This window comes from Nematolebias whitei, chromosome 16 (genome assembly GCF_014905685.2).
Source record: "Nematolebias whitei isolate Nwh7 chromosome 16, NemWhi1, whole genome shotgun sequence".
Taxonomy (NCBI): Eukaryota; Metazoa; Chordata; class Actinopteri; order Cyprinodontiformes; family Rivulidae; genus Nematolebias; species Nematolebias whitei.
In genome coordinates this window covers 18,163,926-18,184,014 of record NC_056513.1, presented here as the reverse complement: position 1 = coordinate 18,184,014, position 20,089 = coordinate 18,163,926, and the positions used below count along the sequence as shown (strand labels likewise).

At 37.1% G+C, this 20,089-nt stretch overlaps 1 protein-coding gene across 1 annotated transcript in view; it reads left to right on the top strand.

The window, feature by feature from the left end:
* LOC119422389 (zeta-sarcoglycan) overlaps nt 1-20,089 on the top strand; it is a 157,685-nt gene that overhangs the window by 119,833 nt on the left and 17,763 nt on the right. Inside the window, exon 3 of the mRNA XM_037689753.1 lies at nt 5,340-5,427. Within this exon, the coding sequence (XP_037545681.1) occupies nt 5,340-5,427 (88 nt within the window). The remainder of the gene's footprint in view (nt 1-5,339; nt 5,428-20,089) is intronic.

Here is a 20,089-nt window from a genome sequence, read left to right as displayed (position 1 = left end):
CTATCTCCTCACGGCGCACTATCAAATATATATATATATATATATATATATACACAAATGAACACATGAGCATTTCATGAACTAAAAACATACATCAGCAGGAAAGAGTATCATCATATGTTTGCATGTAATTGTTAATTATATTTTATTTGCTCACTTTGACTCCAGCTTTAGTACAACTTTGCTTTACTGCACTATGTACAAATTATTTAATTTATTTATTATTATTTTTTTTTTTTGCAGTATTGTTCTCAAACAGTGGTCACTTTTATTATTAATTTTTTGTAGAACAAACAATGTTGTTAGCAGAGTAAATGTATCATTGTTACTAGGCAGATTGTTTGACTTCTATCAGCTGTTAATGCGATCCAATTATTTGAAGTCCATACTGCGTTGCATTTGCATATTACTGCCTAATCAAATATGACTTCTCATGTATGGTAGTGCTTCTAAATAAAAAGTCTTCTGCACTAAGTGAATGGGATCAGGCCTGTCCACACACGATGCCCATTAAACTGGAATGATTCAAAGCCTATTTAATCTGTCATATTTTACAAAGTGACAATTAATTTAAATGAATTGGAAAGATAACACAATGAAGCGTATCACATGCGTTGTTGAAAATAATTAATGCAAATACGCATTCAGAACCAGAGAGAAACTTGGCACAGTGAATCTTTTGGATCGCTCGTTTCATATTAAGCAAGTTTTTAAACCGATGTCAGTAAGTGGGTGGGATTGTGGAAGTGTGAGAACAAACAACTCTGCTTGTTTGTTTCCTTTTTTTTAAAATTTACTGGTGTGCATGTTACAAAGGCACAGTTACACATTTATTTGTTTTGTGTCATTGTTTTTTGCATGTTTTTTGTGTTTTCTTGTTACGTTTGGGTGTTTCATTTGCCTCCACCGTTCTTGCGTACCCTTTGTTAGATGATAATACAATCGTTCAGCCTGTGCTTATGACCTGTTTTCTAAGAATCCACATGTTTCAAAACAGAACACAGACAGCAGAGACCAAATCTTTTTACACTAGTATAAACAGACAAACATATCTAACCATAATGTGGTAAATATCACAAAAAGGGGTGGGTTCAGTGAACGGGATGAAAAAGAGAGGAAAGGATTTTTCTCTTTCAATGGATCAGTAACTTTCCAATTTGAACACAATTCTCATCTAAAATTCAGACGGGAAGGCAGCACAATATTATTCTGGGCAAATCAACAGGGAAATTGGGTCACCTTTGAGATATTTTTTTTAATGCAGAAAAAACAAATAAGTCATTTAAAAATATAAAAATGAGAGGGAGAGAAGATGGCAACACAAATTATGAACGAGTAATGCAAACGTAATGAAAGAGAAGAGAACAGACAGAGATGCTTAAGCAGACTGACGTACACAACACAAGTGGAGCAACAGTGGAATGCCAGATTGTGTTTGGTGTTTAATAAAATGACATACATGGAGTTTGTGTTCATTGTGACACATAACTAATGAACCAATATTAATTATTTGCTGAATCCAACTTTAGAGTACAAACGTCAAAGTCACAGTCATCTCATTTAGATTGAAAATGTTTGCCTTTGTGTTGGCGGATGCACTTCAACACACAATTTCCGACAAGCAAACAAACTGTCAGACAGACTCCTGTTTTGAATAAATTATGCAAATTAGTTGCAAAGTTATGTTGGGTTTGCAGAACAGAGGGAAAGTGTGGACGGTTTCAAGTTAAAACAGTGTTGATGGTTATACGGAATAGTTAATTGACAACTTTCACAAATTGACTTGTTTTAAAAGGCAGAATAAGCAGTCTGACAGAGGACTCAACACATGATTGAAAAGGTAAGTACAGTTTATTGTGAAATGGAGATATTTTTTACACAGGGGAATGGTCTTCAAGGTAAGGGGGGACAGGGATTGTCAATAATTACTTTTGACATTTTGTCTTTCAGAGCTTGGAGCGTGGAGATTCCAGAGGAGTGGAGTACAGGTGAGTGATCAAAGGTGTGTGGCAGGGCGGAAACCAAAAGAGCAGCTTCAGTGTCGACGGGTGAGATTGATCTCAGGCTGTTCTGAGAACTCGAGGTAAGTGGTTCCAGACAGACTCAACAAGACTCAAGGAAGGTGAGTATTCACAGGGGTGGAAAACCCAAAGGAGCAGGTCTTGGCCAAAACACAAGGAAAATCAAAAGTTAGTATTCTCAAGGATTTAAGTTACGTGTAGTAGTGGCTGTCACGTAGTACCCAAAGGCTTCAATGATTCATCATCGAAGATTTCCCACAGGAGCTTAAGTACAGCTGTCTTCTATCAGAGCAGGATCAGGAACAGGTGTGATGGGGTTGGCTCCACCCAGCCACTCAGGAACTGCAGAAGCCAGGTAAGGCATAAAGTGCCCTAAATCTCCATGTTAACTGACTATGTTGTCCAAAAAAATTAAACAAACAAAATAAAAACAATACTTCACAGTAGGATCAAACGTGTTTTTGTTGTTAAAGCAAAAACTTGTTTTAGGCCAAATTTTAAACGGTTTCATAGTAAAGTTAACGCCACATTTTAAATGCTTTCAAATGTTTTGGTGTGTAATTCTGAACACATCCACAATCTTGAACCCTTAGACCATATTATTTCTACCGCTTCAGTTCTCGTCAGTGCTCGTGAATTTCAAAGGACTTTTTGTGTAAATTTCATCCAAACACGACTCTCTAAACCTTGTCTGAACAAGTGGCAATCTAAAACTAAGGCTTGTTCAAGTCTTTTCAAAATAAAAATGTGTAAAATATGAGGAAAGAAGTACTAGAGGGGTACTGGAGAAGCGAGTCCGATCGTTGGTTGAACCTCAGATCCAGGAGGAGCAATGTGGATTCCGTCCTGGCTGTGGAACACTGGACCAGCTCTTTACCCTCACTAGGGTCCTCAAGGGATCATGGAAGTTTGCCCATCCAGTCTACATGTTTTTGTGGATTTGGAGAAGGCTTTTGACCATGTTCCTCGAGGTACACTGTGGGGGGTGCGCCATGACTATGGGATTGGGGGCTCATTGTTACAGACTGTTCAGCCCCTATACAAGCGGTGCAAGAGTTTGGTTTGCATTGCCGGTAGTAAGTTGGGCGCCTTCAGTGTGGGAGTTGGACTCCACCAGAGCTGCCTGTTGTCACCGATTCTGTTCATAACTTTTATGACAGAGTTTCTTGGTGCAGCCAGGGAGCAGAGGGATTCTGGTTCTGTGGCCTCAGGATTCCCTGTCTGCTCTTTGCAGATGACATGGTCCTGTTGGCATCATCGTGCCGGGATCTTCAGCTGTCACTGGAGTGGTTTGTAGCCGAATGCAAAGCAGCTGGGATGAGAATCAACACCTCTAAATCTGAAGCCATGGTCCTCAGTCGGAAATGGGTGTATTGCTCTCTTCAGGTCGAGGGTAAGGTTCTGCTTTAAGTGGAGGAGTTCAAGTATCTCAGGGTTTTGTTCACAAGTGAGGGAAGAATGGTGCATGAGATTGACAGACGGATTGGTGCAGCATCTGCAGTATTGTGGACTCTGTGCTTGTCCGTTGTGGTGAAGAGGGAGCTGAGCTCTAAGGTGAAGCTCTCTGTTTACCGGTCAGTCTACGTTCCTACCCTCACCTATAGTCATAAACTCTGGGTAGTGACCAAAAAAAATGGGATTGCAGATACAGGCAGTTGAAATGAGTTTCCTCTGTTGGACTCTCCCTTAGAGATAGGGTGCGAAGTTCAGTTTTCCGGGAGAGACTCAGAGTAGAACCACTGTTCCTTCACATCAATAAGAGCCAGTTGAGGTGTTCAGGTATCTGGTAAAGATGCTTCCTGAGCACCTCCCTTTGGGCATGTCCAATTGGGAGGAGACCTCTGGGAAGACCCAGGACACGTTGGAGAGACTACATCTCACGTTTGGCCTGGGAACGCTTTGGGGTCCCCCCAGAAGAGCTGGAAGAGGTGGCTGTGGAAAGAGATGTCTGGGCCTCCCTGCTCAAGCTGCTGCCCCTGCAACCCGATTTCAGAATAATCAGAATATGATGGATGGATGGATGGATGGATGGATGGATGGATGGATGGATGGATGGATGGAGAAAATATACCTACAAACAAAGACAGTGTTGTAAGAATGGGGAAAAAAATCAATGGTTTAAAATGTGTTTTAACTATTTAAACATCAGAAAATATAAAACTCCAGATACTATTAGATCTTGATGTAATCTTTACCAGATTTTTTTTTTTTAAGGAAAAAAATGTTTAGTGTGGTTGCAGGTAAATTTAGTAAATTTGAAAAAAATAAAGTTGGAGATGTTCCACTGTACAGCTGCTTCTGCATCAGTATGATGCATCATGCATTTAACCCATTGCACCTGGGCTGCACCCAGGTGGGGCGGTGGGCAGCTACTGTATGTTAGTGCCCAGGGAGCAATTAGGGATTGGGTGTCTTGCTCAGAGACACCACGACATGTGAGAATGGCTGGGGATCGAGCATGGGACTTTCAGGTCCCAGGTCAGCTGCCCTGCCTCTACCCTATCTCGGACCTCATTTTCTCAAAATTATAATAAAACAATCTGAGAACTCAGATGATAAGATCACCTAATGTGATCCAACAAATTGTTCGGCTTTGGCTGTTTCATTGCATGTAATGTGGCATTAAAGGTCCAAGTGACCAAATACATTTGTTGATTTTTTATTTTTATTTTTTTTGTCAGCTGAAGTGTCACTTAATGTGACAGTCTATTAGAAACAAACCAGAGGGTGGAAAAATATTGGTTTTATTTCAAGGCTACCTCTCAACTCAACAGTCACTATTTACTGCAGTAGATCAATTTAGGGAGAGCTAATGGCTTGGGAGTCGATTTAGTTACTTATTTATATATTTGTTTGCAGAGATCTTAACTTCCAAAGCTGCATTTTAACTATACCTAATAAATACATTTAAAAAGAAGCAAATTGGAAGTTTTCTTCTGAGAAAATTAACAAAGATGTTTATGCAAGACCTGAAAGTCTTGTAGCTAGCCAAAAACAAGTATTTATTGGTTTTAATAGGTTTTAAGGTGTGTGGAAGTTGCCCCAAAGATGGTTTCAAAATGTTTTTGTTGTTGTTGGGTAATTTTTAAACTATAAAGTGAGCAAGTTCATAACTAATCATAATGAAACCACTACAAATTAAATAATGTTAGTCTTGCAAGAAGTAGAAGATGTTATATTTGCTTTGTTGTGCACAGCAACAGTAATGTTGATTGCAAGAACTCAAGCAGGAAATCTGGTACATAAACTTATACAGTAAAAAAAATAAAATAAATTGCCATCATAGATAAACTTTCTCCCTCTTTTTTCCCTCCACAGGACAGTCCACTGATCCTCCAGTCAGACAGGAACGTGACTGTCAATGCAAGAAACGATCAGGGACAACTGACTGGTCAGCTAACCGTGGGTAAGACACACCACCTCGCAAAGGCTTGTTTTCACACACATGGCACCATTTTATTTAAAAACAAAGTTCAGTTCAGTTAATTTCTTCGAAACCTTTTTTGTGGCGTTGCTATGTACTTAAACTCATAAATTAATTTCCCATTTTTTCTGATTACTGAACTAAATGTCGTCTGTTTTCATTAGTGCTTTTAATGGAGGCTAGCAGTCCTGTTGTTTTCTGAACAAAATCATGTTTTCCAAGCCCTTATTGAATCACTGAGGCTCAGCATTCAAAACACGTCTCTTAAAGGGCAGATGATGTATCTCAACATTTTTTTTTAGAAAGCCTATTAAACCTTATTGAAATATAAAGATAAATACCACATCATAATATTGGTGCAAATATTGTACCATTGAATTTGCAGTATACTACTTAAAATAAAACATTAAAATGTGTTTTTGTTGTGTGAAAGCTAAATATGTCCCTGCCATGCATGCCACGTTTACTGTTTTGTTCCTGACAACTGGAAGTTCAGGGTCATTGGAATACGTTATGAAAATCTCTTGGTTCTGCTTTGAATTGTCACAGCACTACCATCAAATACTTTCAGGTTTTGGAGAAAGGACAAGGTAAAATGGAGAGAAAAAGGTATACATTAAATAAAATGATTCAAGGAAAGGTAGTATGTGGAAATTCAGGAAAATTAAAGAAAACAAAGCAGATGGCCAAGATTGCAATCAGTATAGCATTAAAGAGAGTAAGAGAAAATAAAAGATTTTCAAGGATGAGTCTCATGAGATTAAACAACAACAAAGAGCAGTCACATTCAACATTTGCTACAGTTGAGATGTTGCATATGAACACATTTAAAAAAAATCTGCTGCTCATGTGTTTCAGTTAAGAGTGGCATGGTAGAAAAGTGGTTAGAGCTATTACTTGACAACAAGAAGGCCACATGCTTGTGTCAGGACATTTCTCCCTGCACATGCATACGTTTTCTCCAGGTACTCTGGTTTCCTTCTTCAGAACAAAAACATGCTTATTTGCTTCATTATTAACTAAATTGACGGCTTTCCCTCAACTCGGAGAGGAAAAGAAAGATGGATGGATGGATGGATGGATGGATGGATGGATGGATGGATGGATGGATGGATGGATGGATGGATGGATGGATGGATGGAAAGACAGACATTGAAATGTAATAATTACTTACATCCACACAACTGACATTATATCAATTCAAATACCCTCCAGTTACACAAAGTCTCATTATTTTTATTTTATTTTTAGTATTTTTCATGAAAATAAGATAAGATAATGTGCAATCTATAAAACCTTTGGGGAAAAAATGACCATTTTACCAAGGTAATCTAAATATTTTATGAAGTACTTAGCGAAACTTTGTGTAAACATGAATGTACTGTAAAGATTTCATCTTAAATAGTTTTGAAGAGTCAATAAATAATGTGCTCATAAAAGCATAGAAATATTGCAGAGATGGGGTGATGGTGGGAAAAATATTTAATGTGGCAACTGTTAAGTGAAAGAGACCAAATGAGTCATATACACTCACTTGGCTACAGAGTGATGAGACGGTTCAATGTACTGCGTTATAGTAGGAAGTAATGAGGCCTGCCTAAAAGTTGAGTCAGTAATTTAAATTTAAACTCACTCCTATTTAATAACTTTCACAACCAATTGTTTTGTGCATTCAACATGAATAAAACAAAGGCTCTGACTTGATAAATGGGGAAAAACTGGCCAACTAGTAATGCAGTGTGTTCATGACAGTACATATACTCAATGTAAGTTTTAAGACAATCATGTATGTTTTTTAAACTTAGGGGGATTTTCAAACACTCAAACTAGTTGAGCATTAAAAAAAGGTTTCTCTTGCCAGGCTGTAAAATCACTCAAAATTTTAAAATAAAAACAAAAAGACTATTCTCTTCTTCAGTTTACTGCATCCAGAGTTTTGGGTGTAGCACCAGTTTTGGTATAAAATATCTTGCTTCTTCAGTTTTGAAGTCCTTCAGATTAAAGAAAAGTCCTAACGCACTGAAAGAGTGGGAAGCATCAACAAAATCCTATTCACTGCCTCAGTTTGTTTGTGTTAATTGTACTGGTTTCATTTTCTTTGACAGTAATGGAGAAATACTACATGCAGTTCTTCGTTGATGCGATGGATTTCCATCATTTTGAACGTGACCAGGACAGATTTCCATCATCTGTAAAAATGAGGAAGGGGAAGAAAAAGTGTTTTGTTGTGGTCCCGTTAAAGCCATTCAATCTAACAATTACACAACTTTCAACCAATAAGGAAAACCAGAACCATAGTTTGACCCAGTCAGAGCAGAGCAGGGCGGGGCATGCAGTCTGGTTCATGGTGAGCATGTGAGCAGCAAAGACAAACTGCAGGTAAAAGCTCACCTGCAGTAAGTCAAGGAGGACACCACGCTATGCCCCTTCATGAAGATGATATGTAATAAATTATTAAACATCTACCTGTGCATGTGTTTGATTGGGTCAAAGTGTGGCTCTGGTTTCTACGAAACGTATGTGTTCACACGTGACCAAATCACTGCAGCCGGGGGAGATACTAGAACTGATCAACCCCACACCCTCCTCCTGCACTGTGCCTCGACCTCCCTGGGACTTTTGTTCTAAAATCTAACTTTTTATTAAATTTTAATGTGTTCGGAACATTGTCAGACATGTGCAACCTGTGCACATGACCAAACTCCAGGTACAAGAGTGTGAGAGACGTGCACCGCCATGGGAGCGTGCTGCCTGTTTTTGTCTTTCATTGCAAGAGAGGCTATTTAAATATATATTAAGGCTAAAAAACAATTTATGCCCCAGATTACAGTAGAGATGTGTGTCTCCATTTAACTTTAATTTTCCCCATTATGGTCTCTCTGGGAGTCAGTTTCAGGTGTTTGTAGATTATCATAAATATAAGCTAAATTCAATTCTACATGTTTTTACGACAAGGTGTTGTGTCAGTTTGTATGAGCTAAATTTTATTATATTTAGAATGATACTGAGAGGAAACTGTACTCTGATGGATGTAATTCAATAAATGATCAAATGTGTAAAGAAAACATTATTAAATAATTACATGAGGTGAAATTCTGTACATATAAACTGTTTTAAAAAATAGGGGAGAAAGGGGAGAAGTCTGTCAGTTTAGAACATTAAAAAAATGAAGTTAATTTAAACTCTTCAAAGGACTTTCTGTACTATATATGTTTTTAAATAATTTTGACAACCTCTCTAAAAGTAAATTACGGAAGAAAAAAAGTTCAAACCCCCTCTCTTCTTTCAGAAACAATTGGTCTTGATGGTGTTTTATTAAAGAAGACTGTTCTGTGTACTTTCACTAAGGTCATGTAAACTCTATGCTGTATACTTTTACTAAGATCATGTGCACGTCCTCTTTCCATGAAAACCTTTGTAAGGTGTTTAGAAAAAACTCCAGACAAAATAATTGTGTCTGCTTTAATCTATATGTGTGTATGTATGCATGCTTGCATGTATGCATACATGCATGCTTGCATGTATGCATACATGCGTGCATGCATGTATGTGTGCGTGCATGTGTGCGTGCATGTATGTATGCATGCATGTATATTTATTTCATTTGGTCAACCATAGATGAATAGAGAAATCATTTGGAAATTGTGCTTCAATTGATAAACTTTCATAACCTTACATCTGTTTGTTAAAGAAACAATAATTGATGTCATTAGTGCCTGTATGCAGGCACACGCACACACGCATACATGTTCTCTCTTTCTCTACGGCTTGCAATTTTGAATCCCCAGCAGGTCACCTCTAGTTAAAATTCCCTAAAGCCGCATCATTTTTGAAGAAAAGTCTTCAGTGCTTATGCTGTATGTCTTGAGATGACTAGTCAATTTTAAAATGGAAAGATCAGGCAACTTGTTTCTGCAACAGCCTGACAAAAAATATTACCCAAGTTATTCAGTTTAAAATACTGTATATTTGTATTCGACTGAGCCAGATGTTAGTTATACAACACATGTGAAATTGTACTAACACCCATGTATGCCAAAACCTTAGGCTAAGACTCCCTAGGTGCATTAAGCTATGCAAGTAAAGGTTTTCAGTCAGACATAGCCTGCACTATCCAGAAATTTTAAAATATAAACACTCTGAAAACTGCATTAACTGGATGATTGTATGGACTGCCACTGGATGCTGCCTCTTGTGGAGCTTCATCTTTCAGACACCAGAAATCCCTTGCTTTCTTGATCTCCTCCCCGCTGATCCCTCCTGTCGACTCTGTGCTGACTCAACTTCAGAATCTCACAAACACACAAAAAAACAAATCCACAAGTTCTTCTCCAACTGTTCTCAGAGGAAGACTCAGTAATTCTCAAAGGAAAAAAGAGTATTTGTCTTTACCAGAAACTTGCCACAAGAGGAGTAGAAGAGTCTCTCTTTAGGAATCCTCCATACTTTCCATCAAAGGAATTCTCATCAAGACCAAGTTGTCATGGTTGTATATTGTGACAACCCACTTCTCTGAAGACTACTGTTACTTACAGTAAATTGTCCAGTGATGCTTGGAAAAACAAAATTATTCAAAGCTGTATAAATTGTCATAGAAACAATGGTGCCCTAATGCTGATGTATTTTGTCTAATTACTAGGTAAAAACGTTTTTCTCCCATCTTAGAGCAAAAAAGGGAATTGGAGATACCTTTTGTCAGACCACTATCTACATCCATCCATCAGCATATCTTATGAGCTAGATAAATTAAAAATAAGTGAGGAAGCAACTGTCATTTTGGTGAGTGGCTGCATCTAGGTGTAATAAATGTCCCTATTAAAACTTAGAATGTCCAGTCAAAGTATAAGCTGGCCACCACCATGTGTAAACCAGCCATCCTGATCAAATTTAGACAAATAAGAAATTGCTTTCTAAAATTAGAAATTGCTTTCTAGTTTTTAAGTTGCATAAAATGATTGTTTCCTCAAATGACTGGTGTGGCCAAAGATTAATCTGTGGTGGCCAAGGCCACCATTGGCCACATCCTGGCTCTGCCATTGTACCTGTGGATAAAATTGCTCAGTCCATGTCCATGGCAGGATTGGTCACTCTGCACCACCTCGGACAAACAAAAATTAAATAAATAAATACAAACTATATCTCTTCTTCTTACTCCTACCCAATTTATTATCTTGCTCCACAAACATTATGAATTTCCTGTTCACACTTGTCTTGGAAAACCACAAACATTCACCATTCATATCCCTTAGGGATGAGGGACATTGGCATATTACTTGTTAAGTTAGCTTTACAGCGGCGAAACCAGTCAATGTTCAAAATAAAACTAACGCCTTCCATAAAACTTAAAAACCTAGAGGTCACATGTATCATTACTAATGTGTCACCTGCATAATAGCTTTGAATAAATTGTGATTTATATTTTGTTTACTGGTCTTGCACTAGTGAGAACCTTTCTGGGTGGATTTTGCATGTTCTCTCTGCGCATGCGTGGGTTTTCACACTCCGGTTTCCTCCCACAGACCAAAAACATGCATGTTAGGCTGATTGGTAACTTTTAATTGCACAAAGGTGAGAGTGTGAGTGGTTGTTTGTCTCGATGTGGCCCCGTGATGGACTTGCAACCTGTCCAGAGTGTACCCCACCTCTTACACAGTGACTGCTGGACATGGGCGCCAGTGACTGCCATGACCTGGAAAGGAAGAAGTGGGTAAAGATAAGAGACAGATGGATGGACACTGGTTAGGCCAACAGTAGTCTTACTTTGCCATCCCCTGAATAAAAGTGCTGCTGCAAAAATATGCTCTCTTGAACATTACATTGTGTCTTCCTGAGGCCTCATCTCTGACAGAGAAGGTCTAAGTGCAGGCAGTGGCCTTGAGCTTCTCATCTCGGGTTTTATTGCTCTCAGTCTTTCATCCCTCCGTCCCCTCTCTTCCTCTGTGTTGCTGTCAGCTCGTTAAAGTGAGTGAGAGCCTGTCATCTTTGTCTTCTGAATGGTCCACCATAAAGATGATGAGTGAACTTGGGAGTTTTGAAGCCGTACCCTTTCACCCGCCTAGGTGATGATGTCCCAGCATTAGAGGCAGCAAAATGGTTCCCAGTCAGTGTTTGCTACCTGAACACAGCGCGGTGTATAAATGATAAATGGATTTACTTTCCTTTTATTTTATTTAAAAGCTAAACTTTATGTAACCAATATATAATACAATATATAATACATACATCATTGTGAAGTCAAGCTTTTTATAGATGAGTTGTTGTTTAAAACAAGGTACAAAAAATATGTAATTATATAGATGTGTTACAAATACCAGCAAGCAAATTGGCCAAAACAGAAGTAGCTGCTCCAGAGAACATAAACACAATAACTTGCTCAAAATACTCTATACATCACATATGCAAGAAAAGTTAGGATTACCACAATTTGATCCTGTTTTGCATTATATTGTCAAATCTCTGAACAATAACGTTTAAAAAAAATCATCTTAAAGGTTTGATTGCATATTGCTTTCCATTCTTTTCTTGCTATATTAGAGAAGTGTCACCGATAACGACAGAAAACAGTCATTGTTACATATGTTCCCGTTCACTTGCTATCCTTACTGTCCTCTAAAATAGGATGAGGTGGAAAAAAATCAGTTTTTCAGCACGTAATTATAAACCAATTGATAATAGTGACCTGAGGTTTGGAAAAAAGACCAGCTTCAAGTGAGCTGCACAATTATACTGTGACTCATGACATGCTGTGCCTATTTACCAGGAAAACTACTACTCTGGAAGAAGTTTATGTTGCAAATGTGAAAATTATAGAAAGAGAGGTTGGTTTTGAAAAGCCATGTAGACAAACGCTTGAATGTGTTTTAGATTTGCTGCAGACATGTTTTGAATTTAAACTTTTCTACAAGTGACTTACATTTATTTTATCCTCACTTTCTACCTTTTTATTCTAGTGCCAGTCTCATACTTGTTCATTTACTTTGTTTTTGGTGATACTCATCCTGTGTTTTTATCTGTAATGTTAGATCTACCTTGTGTTCTTTTATAAATCATTAATGGACTTTGCCTCAAATTGAACGAACGAGATATTCACTGACTTTATATCCCTTTTCTTAAACTAAAGGCTGCCCTACGTTTATCGCTTTGTTAACTTTTTACACTAATTATGCTAGCTTTATTCTCAGTAAAATCATGCACACTGATACTCTGGCAGTTGGCTGATGCAGCCCATGAAGTGGCTAATCAAAGCAGAAAAGTTGGAGGACTTGCAGCCTTAAAAACTTAATAAAAGGTTTGTTGTAAAATGGAAATATTTTTCAAATATAAAGTCAAATTCTTTCCTCTGCTGCACTTCAAACTTCACACTAAAGAGTGCATTGATGTTGAAGTGAAAAAAAAAAATATGAAAAGATTTAATTGCATTTTGTTTTCATTTGTTCTCGCTAACATGGCATTGCTGTAGCAGTTGAACAGCTGAATGTCAGCTAAAATTGGTTTCTGATTAGTGTTCGCAGTGGAGAACTTGCAAAGCCAGATTTAATTCTTTTTCTATTACACATAGTGTAATTATAAATCTACATCTTTGCAAATCCCCCAGTGGGAAACAAATGATGTACATAGCCGTCTTATTTTGCTGTGATCATATTTTCAGCGATTGTAGCATATTCTGAATTTGCTGCCTGAGAAACGCTGAGATATCAAGTGCTGTGATTTTACACTCTCGGCCTTATGTAACTTGCAAAAGTTAAGAAACATTTTCTTCATTTTATGCCTCAGATTGAAAATCAATTTGATGGTTATAATGAGGCACTTAAAAATACATAAACCTGTGCATTAACAAGCAGAAAGGATTTATGGTGCTGTCTAAGAACTCAATAAAAGACTTACTGACATTATTTGTTTGTTGGCATTTTAATTGCACATTGCTAATTGTGTACATGTATTAATGCCTGTAACGTGGCAAATGGTGTTTTCTTCACTTGCTCATATGTGTATGCATGTTCTGCCCTAAGGAATGTGCTCAATGGACCATATGAAGTCATTCTTCTGCACCAGTGAGCTATGGGCGTAATGTTATTTGATGGTATTTGGACCCTAATAAAATACCAGATTTATGTGAGTCTAACATCACCCATCACACCTTCAGAGAAACAGGAAGAATGCATTTAATAGGTTCTGAGGTTTCTTTGTGGAAGTTTGGCTTTGTTGGTATTTTTTTAGTCATCTTTGTGATAAAATCACAAAAAATGCCCATCACTAATGACACTGCCATGAAATCTTTCAGGCAATTTTGCATAAAGAATTGATTTTAGGGTCACTTTATTCAAAACACCCCCCAAAAAAAAGTAATTTGGTCAAACATTATGTAAAGCACATTATTTTTATAGTTTGTGTGCATTAGTGCTTTATTGAAAAAGTAATATTGTGAGGACTTTGTAGCATGAAAAAATCAAAAGGACAGCAAGGCAGAATCATGCAAGCCAGGACAGTTTTTAACCAAAGCAAAACTAAACTATCATAAGCTGAACAGACCAGGAGCATTTGCTATAGTGGAATACAGAAAAGACCACAATCTGACAAAAAATTCACTTTAAACCAGTGATTTTATATACTGGTAGTGCAGGTAATGAGTAGTGATTAGTAATCTGAGCCAGTAAAAACAAGACAAGAAACAAATTGAAAAATCACAAAGCACTAAACCACACTTTAAGCCAAAAATGAGCAAAAAATACCATCCTTCCATCCATCCATCCATTATCTTTACCCGCTTATTCCATTTTGGGTCACGGGGGTCACCGGTGCCCATGTCCAGCAATCACTGTGCGAGGGGCGGGGTACACCCTGGACGGGTCACAAGTCCATCACAGGGCCACATAGAGACAAACGAGACAAACAACCATTCACTCTCTCTCTCACACCTAGAGACGATTTAGAGTTACCAATGAGCCTAACATGCATGTTTTTGGTCTGTGGGAGGAAACCGGAGCATCTGGAGAAAACCCACGCATGCACAGAGAGAACATGCAAACTCCACCCAGAAAGGCCCCTGGACCGGGGTTTGAACCAAGGACCTGCTCGCTGAGAGGCAGCAGCTCTACCAGTTGTGCCACTGTGCTGCCCGAGCAAAAAATATCCTGAAACAAAATTAAATTAAAAGAATAAAACATTTATAAACCCTTGGATATTGTGCAAACTGTGTGATGTTGATCCAGTGGATGACATTTTTTCTTAAACATTTGCTGAACAGCAACTTGTAAATTTACGGAAATTACACTCCTTTTACTTGATAATATTTAAATTGATTCAAAACTCGAACCTTTTCAACGCTTGTTTCTTTTTACACGCTGAACAAAAAAGCAATAGAACATAATACTGCCTAGTGACAAAAGTAAATAACATTAATTTAATGGGAGATTCTTGATTTTTGAGCTTGAAATGCAGTCAAATTAACAATTTCAAAATAAGCAAATTGTCTCTGATCAAATTACATTTACAAACTAAAAACTTTACTAAATGAAAAGCAACTCAATTTTATAATGCTCTTTTCTGTTTTTAATTTCTTTATGTATCCATTCAACATGTTCTTGGGAGCTTTGCACTTTACATAAGTGTAAAATATCAAATCACTCTTCTTTAAATAAAATTAACTTTTAACACGAATACGACCCAAAACTGTCACAGATATTTTTTGTGGTAAATCAGACACCTCCGGTGTAAAAAAACAAAACAAAAATAATAATAAAAAACACAGATAGTACCACATCTCAAAGATTGATAAAAAGCGGCATCAATTTACACATTTTCGTTAAACAGTTGATCAGTACAAGTTCTGTTAAGTTTGGGTTTGTTACAGAAATTGTAAAGTGCAGTTTTCTCTTTAAGATTGTATCAAACATTTACTAAATAGACGCAGTCAAATAAAATAAGGTCAAAATCCGTTCTGTTTCAGTAGAGCCCAAACAGATTTATGGCAACAATTTTCAAGCATCAGAAAGTGAAAATCGACTTGTCAGTTGAAGAGTTGTAACATCCCATCTGTGAGCGCTAAGTTACAGAAAATGCCAGTAAAGAGGGAACTGCTGTTTGGTTCATCAAGTGATTGATGGAGTATGAAACGAATCCCAGAGAGAAGCATGACAAACATCAACATTTATGCAGGAGGATGTTGCAACAAGTGCTTTTTAAAGGGCAAGCGCAGTAAAAGAGTATTTTTTTATTTATCCTGGTTTTATCAGGAGTGAGCTTGCTCTTATTTCTGAAAAAGTATATATATATATATATATATATATATATATATATATATATATATATACACACCGTAGTTTTCACTGTACACGTCACACTGCCCTATGTGTTGCATCAGTCCCAATATGTCTAAAAAGTGAAAAAATCCATAAATATGTTGCTTCGTTGTAAACATTGCATCTAGTATGCGTCACCGTTGATGCGTCGCATTTGTTACGCGTCACCGCTGACAACCCGGAAATGTGGGCCGAACCCAGAAATGTGGGCCGGTGTTGTGCCAAAAATCGATGGGTTGCCAAATGACCGTAAATTCAAAAAAGTTCCAGAAGAAAACAATAAAGTATATTGTTTTTGCATGAACTTTTTTGAATTTGTCATTATAGCCACGTTTACCCATTACATGATACAAAGGCATACCTTAATGCTACTAACAACAAAAAAAGGTTGAATCATGTCTTCTGGGTAATACCAGATGGCTAGGCCTCAGACTGACAAAGCCTCTTGGATGAGGGGCGAAACGTTTCTTTTTAACAAAAAACAAAGTCCAGATGACATGATTCAACCTTTTTTTGTTGTTATATACCTGGATGACTGAGAAAACAAACTTTGTGTTCTTAATGCTACTACTACTATGCTTCCATCTAGTGGCTGAAAATGGTACTGTTTTTTTTTTTGTTTTTTTTTTTCCAGTCAGAATGGATGTACAGTCATATCTCAGCCAAAAGTTGGTTTATAAATATGGGAAAAAATCCATAAATACATCACTTCGGCCCATAAGTTGCAGGGCATGCTAATTATGCAAAAAAAAAGGTGACTTATAGGCCAAAAAATATGGAACATATATGTTTTCTGTGGAAATTCCAGTGTTTAGTACACAGCTCATCCAAGAAGGCAGATGGTAAACTTTAATTATGCAAGTATGGCAAGGTTCAAACATGTTACCCATTTGTTTCATTTGCTAATTACTTTGCATAAGAGGCTAAACATCTAACTAACATGTCACAAATCTTCATTTATAGGTTGGGGCAACCATTAGCAAAGTATCACTTCCCTTCTTTTTTTTATATCATCGTATGCATAGGGATATTGTCTCATTGAGAAAAGGTATTACTTTATCGAGGGCAACTGAACCAGCAATCCAATTGCCCTTACCCTGAGCCACAGCAACCAATAATTTACTAACCATGATTTTGTCACATACTGTGGGGGGAAAAATAACAAATATGAAAACATGCAATAAACAAGTGGGTGCACACCTAATTTTATTTTTGTTGTTGGTCTCTTTTAAAACCAGTATAACCTGAGGTTTTTACCAACGCAAACAAATTAAAGAAAAGAACAACATTAGGCTTTACTATAATATATATATATATATATATATATATATATATATATATATATATATATATATATATATATATATATAAACAGCACATTTAAAATGTATATATCATATAAAAATGTAAAATGGCAGTACAAACAAGAACTTAAAAATAAAATAAGAGGCAGAGTGCAAAATAGAAAAAACATCACATTATTTAAAATATGCGACAAGTGGTCGTGGAATTCATTTATAAAGATAGGTTATACGTTTATTTTTTAATAGCAGAGCGAGCATTGATGTTAGACATTGAAAAGAATACCTTGAATATAAAAAAAGGTTTTGCCTCCTATTTTCAATCCATCCATTCATCAGTTTTCTTTACTTGCAGGATCCTGTGCCGGGTCACCCAGAATGGTGCATTTCTCCATGCATTCATTGCTTTAGACTTCAGGAGCAGGATACACCCTGGATAGATCACCAGTCCATCCCAGGCCACCCAATTTATAACTAAAATTTCTGCAGACAACAATCAGATCTGATAGTAACAGGAAAAACCTCTCGAGGGGTGACCAGCTAGGATGAGTTCATTTTAAAAAAGCCTAAATGTTAAGCCATTGTAGTAAACAATAGATAGTGTAGAATAATTCAAAAATAATTTGAAATGAAAACCAGTGGAAATAAGTTAAAACAGGATAAATCTGATCTCTGTTGACATTTCATGTCAGGACATTTAGTTTCATATTTTAAAAGAATTGTTTGCACATTCAGCTAAAATTGCATGAAACCTACAAGTACCAAAATCATGTTGGCCTATGAAGCAAAATAAAAGCTCAAAATTGGTCAATTAAGTACTTTTTCTGCACTCATTTCCATTTTAAAAGGATGTTTCTTGCTGAATTGTGACACTAATGCTTGATGTCTAGTATAATTCTGGTGTTTAATGTCTGAGTTAATATTTGGCATTTTTAAGTTGATCTCAAACACCACAAGCGGGCAGGAGGAATGATAAATGGACTGCCAAGTTCAAAGCCCATCACACACATTATTTCACACTTTTTTTTTTTTCATGCAGCAAATGTGAGAAACTCCCACTGTGATACTGAGGGGAGTGAATAACACCTTACCACCAAGGGTGTCTTTTTTTTTAGCAATGAACAATGTCATCTTTTTTTACACTAAATCCATCCACTTAACGATTGATTGTAATAACCATGTATGACATTTTTCATATTGATACATTACAATTATGATCAGTACACATTTTAATAGATTAAAAGTCCAGTTTCTGTTGCCTTCCTTTCCTTATTTCTTTATACAATAGTTCCTCGATTATCGCGGGAGTTACGTTCCAGACACCCCCGTGATAGGTGAAAAAACGCAAAGTAAGAACGCTATATTTATTTTAGTATTTATATATATTAAGGCTTTATAAACCCTTCTCACACTCTTGCAATGTTCTAAGCTTTTAAACCTACATAATTGTAACAACACACGTATATGTACTGTACAGTACTGCAAAATTTTATATGGGTTTTCACCAGTGGTGTAGTCTATGCGATACGCAGGCATACGGAGTATACCCACTAGAAAAAATTAAGTATTTCAGTACACCCACTTAAAAGTGCCCAGTGATATGTAACATATCATTAGGCATGTGTCATTGATATGTTAAACAGCAGTTGAACCGTAACCATCTATTAGTATGCACTTATCCAGCAAATTATTGTATAATTCTGTACTTACTTACTACATAATATTTAAACATGTTTTGCTTTGATACAGTTTTATGAACTTTATAACATGTTTTTAATACAAAGCCAACTATTGCACAATGTTTTTGTGCATTTAAGAAATTTGGAAATGTTCAATATGCTTAAAAATAAAAATAAATTGCTGATTACATTGCACTAACCAGCGTACTTTGGTTTCTAAGCACAGTATACCCACTACAAAAATGTAGACTACACCACTGGTACTCACCAGCCTTGGTCTGGTTTTGGTCCAGTTCTGATCGGCTCTCTGCAGCCGTTGAGCACTAGACGCTTTTGGAGAGAAAAACCACACAGTGGTCCCAATCGAGTCCAAATAATCCAGACGGATCTGGATGAAAGAGTCCGGGTGAGCTCCAGAGAAGACACCGGACCTCCAAGCAACACCTCCCAGCTCGAGAGGCTTCATGTACTGGCAAGCAGCACTCAGATGGACCAGTGAGGCTGGAAGTAGTCCTGGTCTGGTTCTGATCGACTCTGCAACCACTGAGTGCCAAAGTCACTGCGAGTAAGGATCGAACTTTTAGTCAGGTTCAGATCGGATCAAAACTTCTCCTTCATTTCGGCTGAAAGCAGTGGCTGGAAGCACTGTTGTCTTCTGGGTAGTGTAGTTCTTTGACTGGTGTTGCAATGTAGGCTTATTGAAAGAAAACTACAAAATGGCAGCGCCTGTCTGAAGTTTTTTTTTCCATTAACTTTTTATCTCGTACCATCTCAATCACATGAGTAATATTAAAGTTGACAATCGCTGAAAAACCACAAAAGAGCGAGTCCGTCAATGTCCAACTGTGATGTAACGAGGGACTACAGTAAACCCTTTATAGGTCAGCATGTCTCATTTCATTTGGCCAAACCAGCTCTTGCTGATCATAATTCTGAAAAAGCCCTTCTAAATGTTTAATCTAGATTCTGAATCGGCATAGACTGGAGACACCAAATTATCCCCATATTCAAAAAAGTGAAAAGTAATTTAGCCATTGGACAAACCCAGCTGAGCATTAAAACTTGTCATAAAGGTGAAAAGTATTCATAAAATCCACATTTTTAAGTACGATGATACTACATTGTTTTAAAACCTCATTTAAAGTTAAAAGCTTTATTAATGCCTACTGCCAGCATGGCTGCCTTAGGAAAACTAAAAAGTGATTAAAATTATACTAAATTTGATTGATTTTTCCCACATAACGAAAGGAACAAGACCGACCTATTTTAAGACACGTTTCTTAGCTCAAGAGTGTATTAGTATTCACAAATGCAAAAATGATCATCCATGCATGCAAACACCCCACAAACACATTGAAATGAGAAA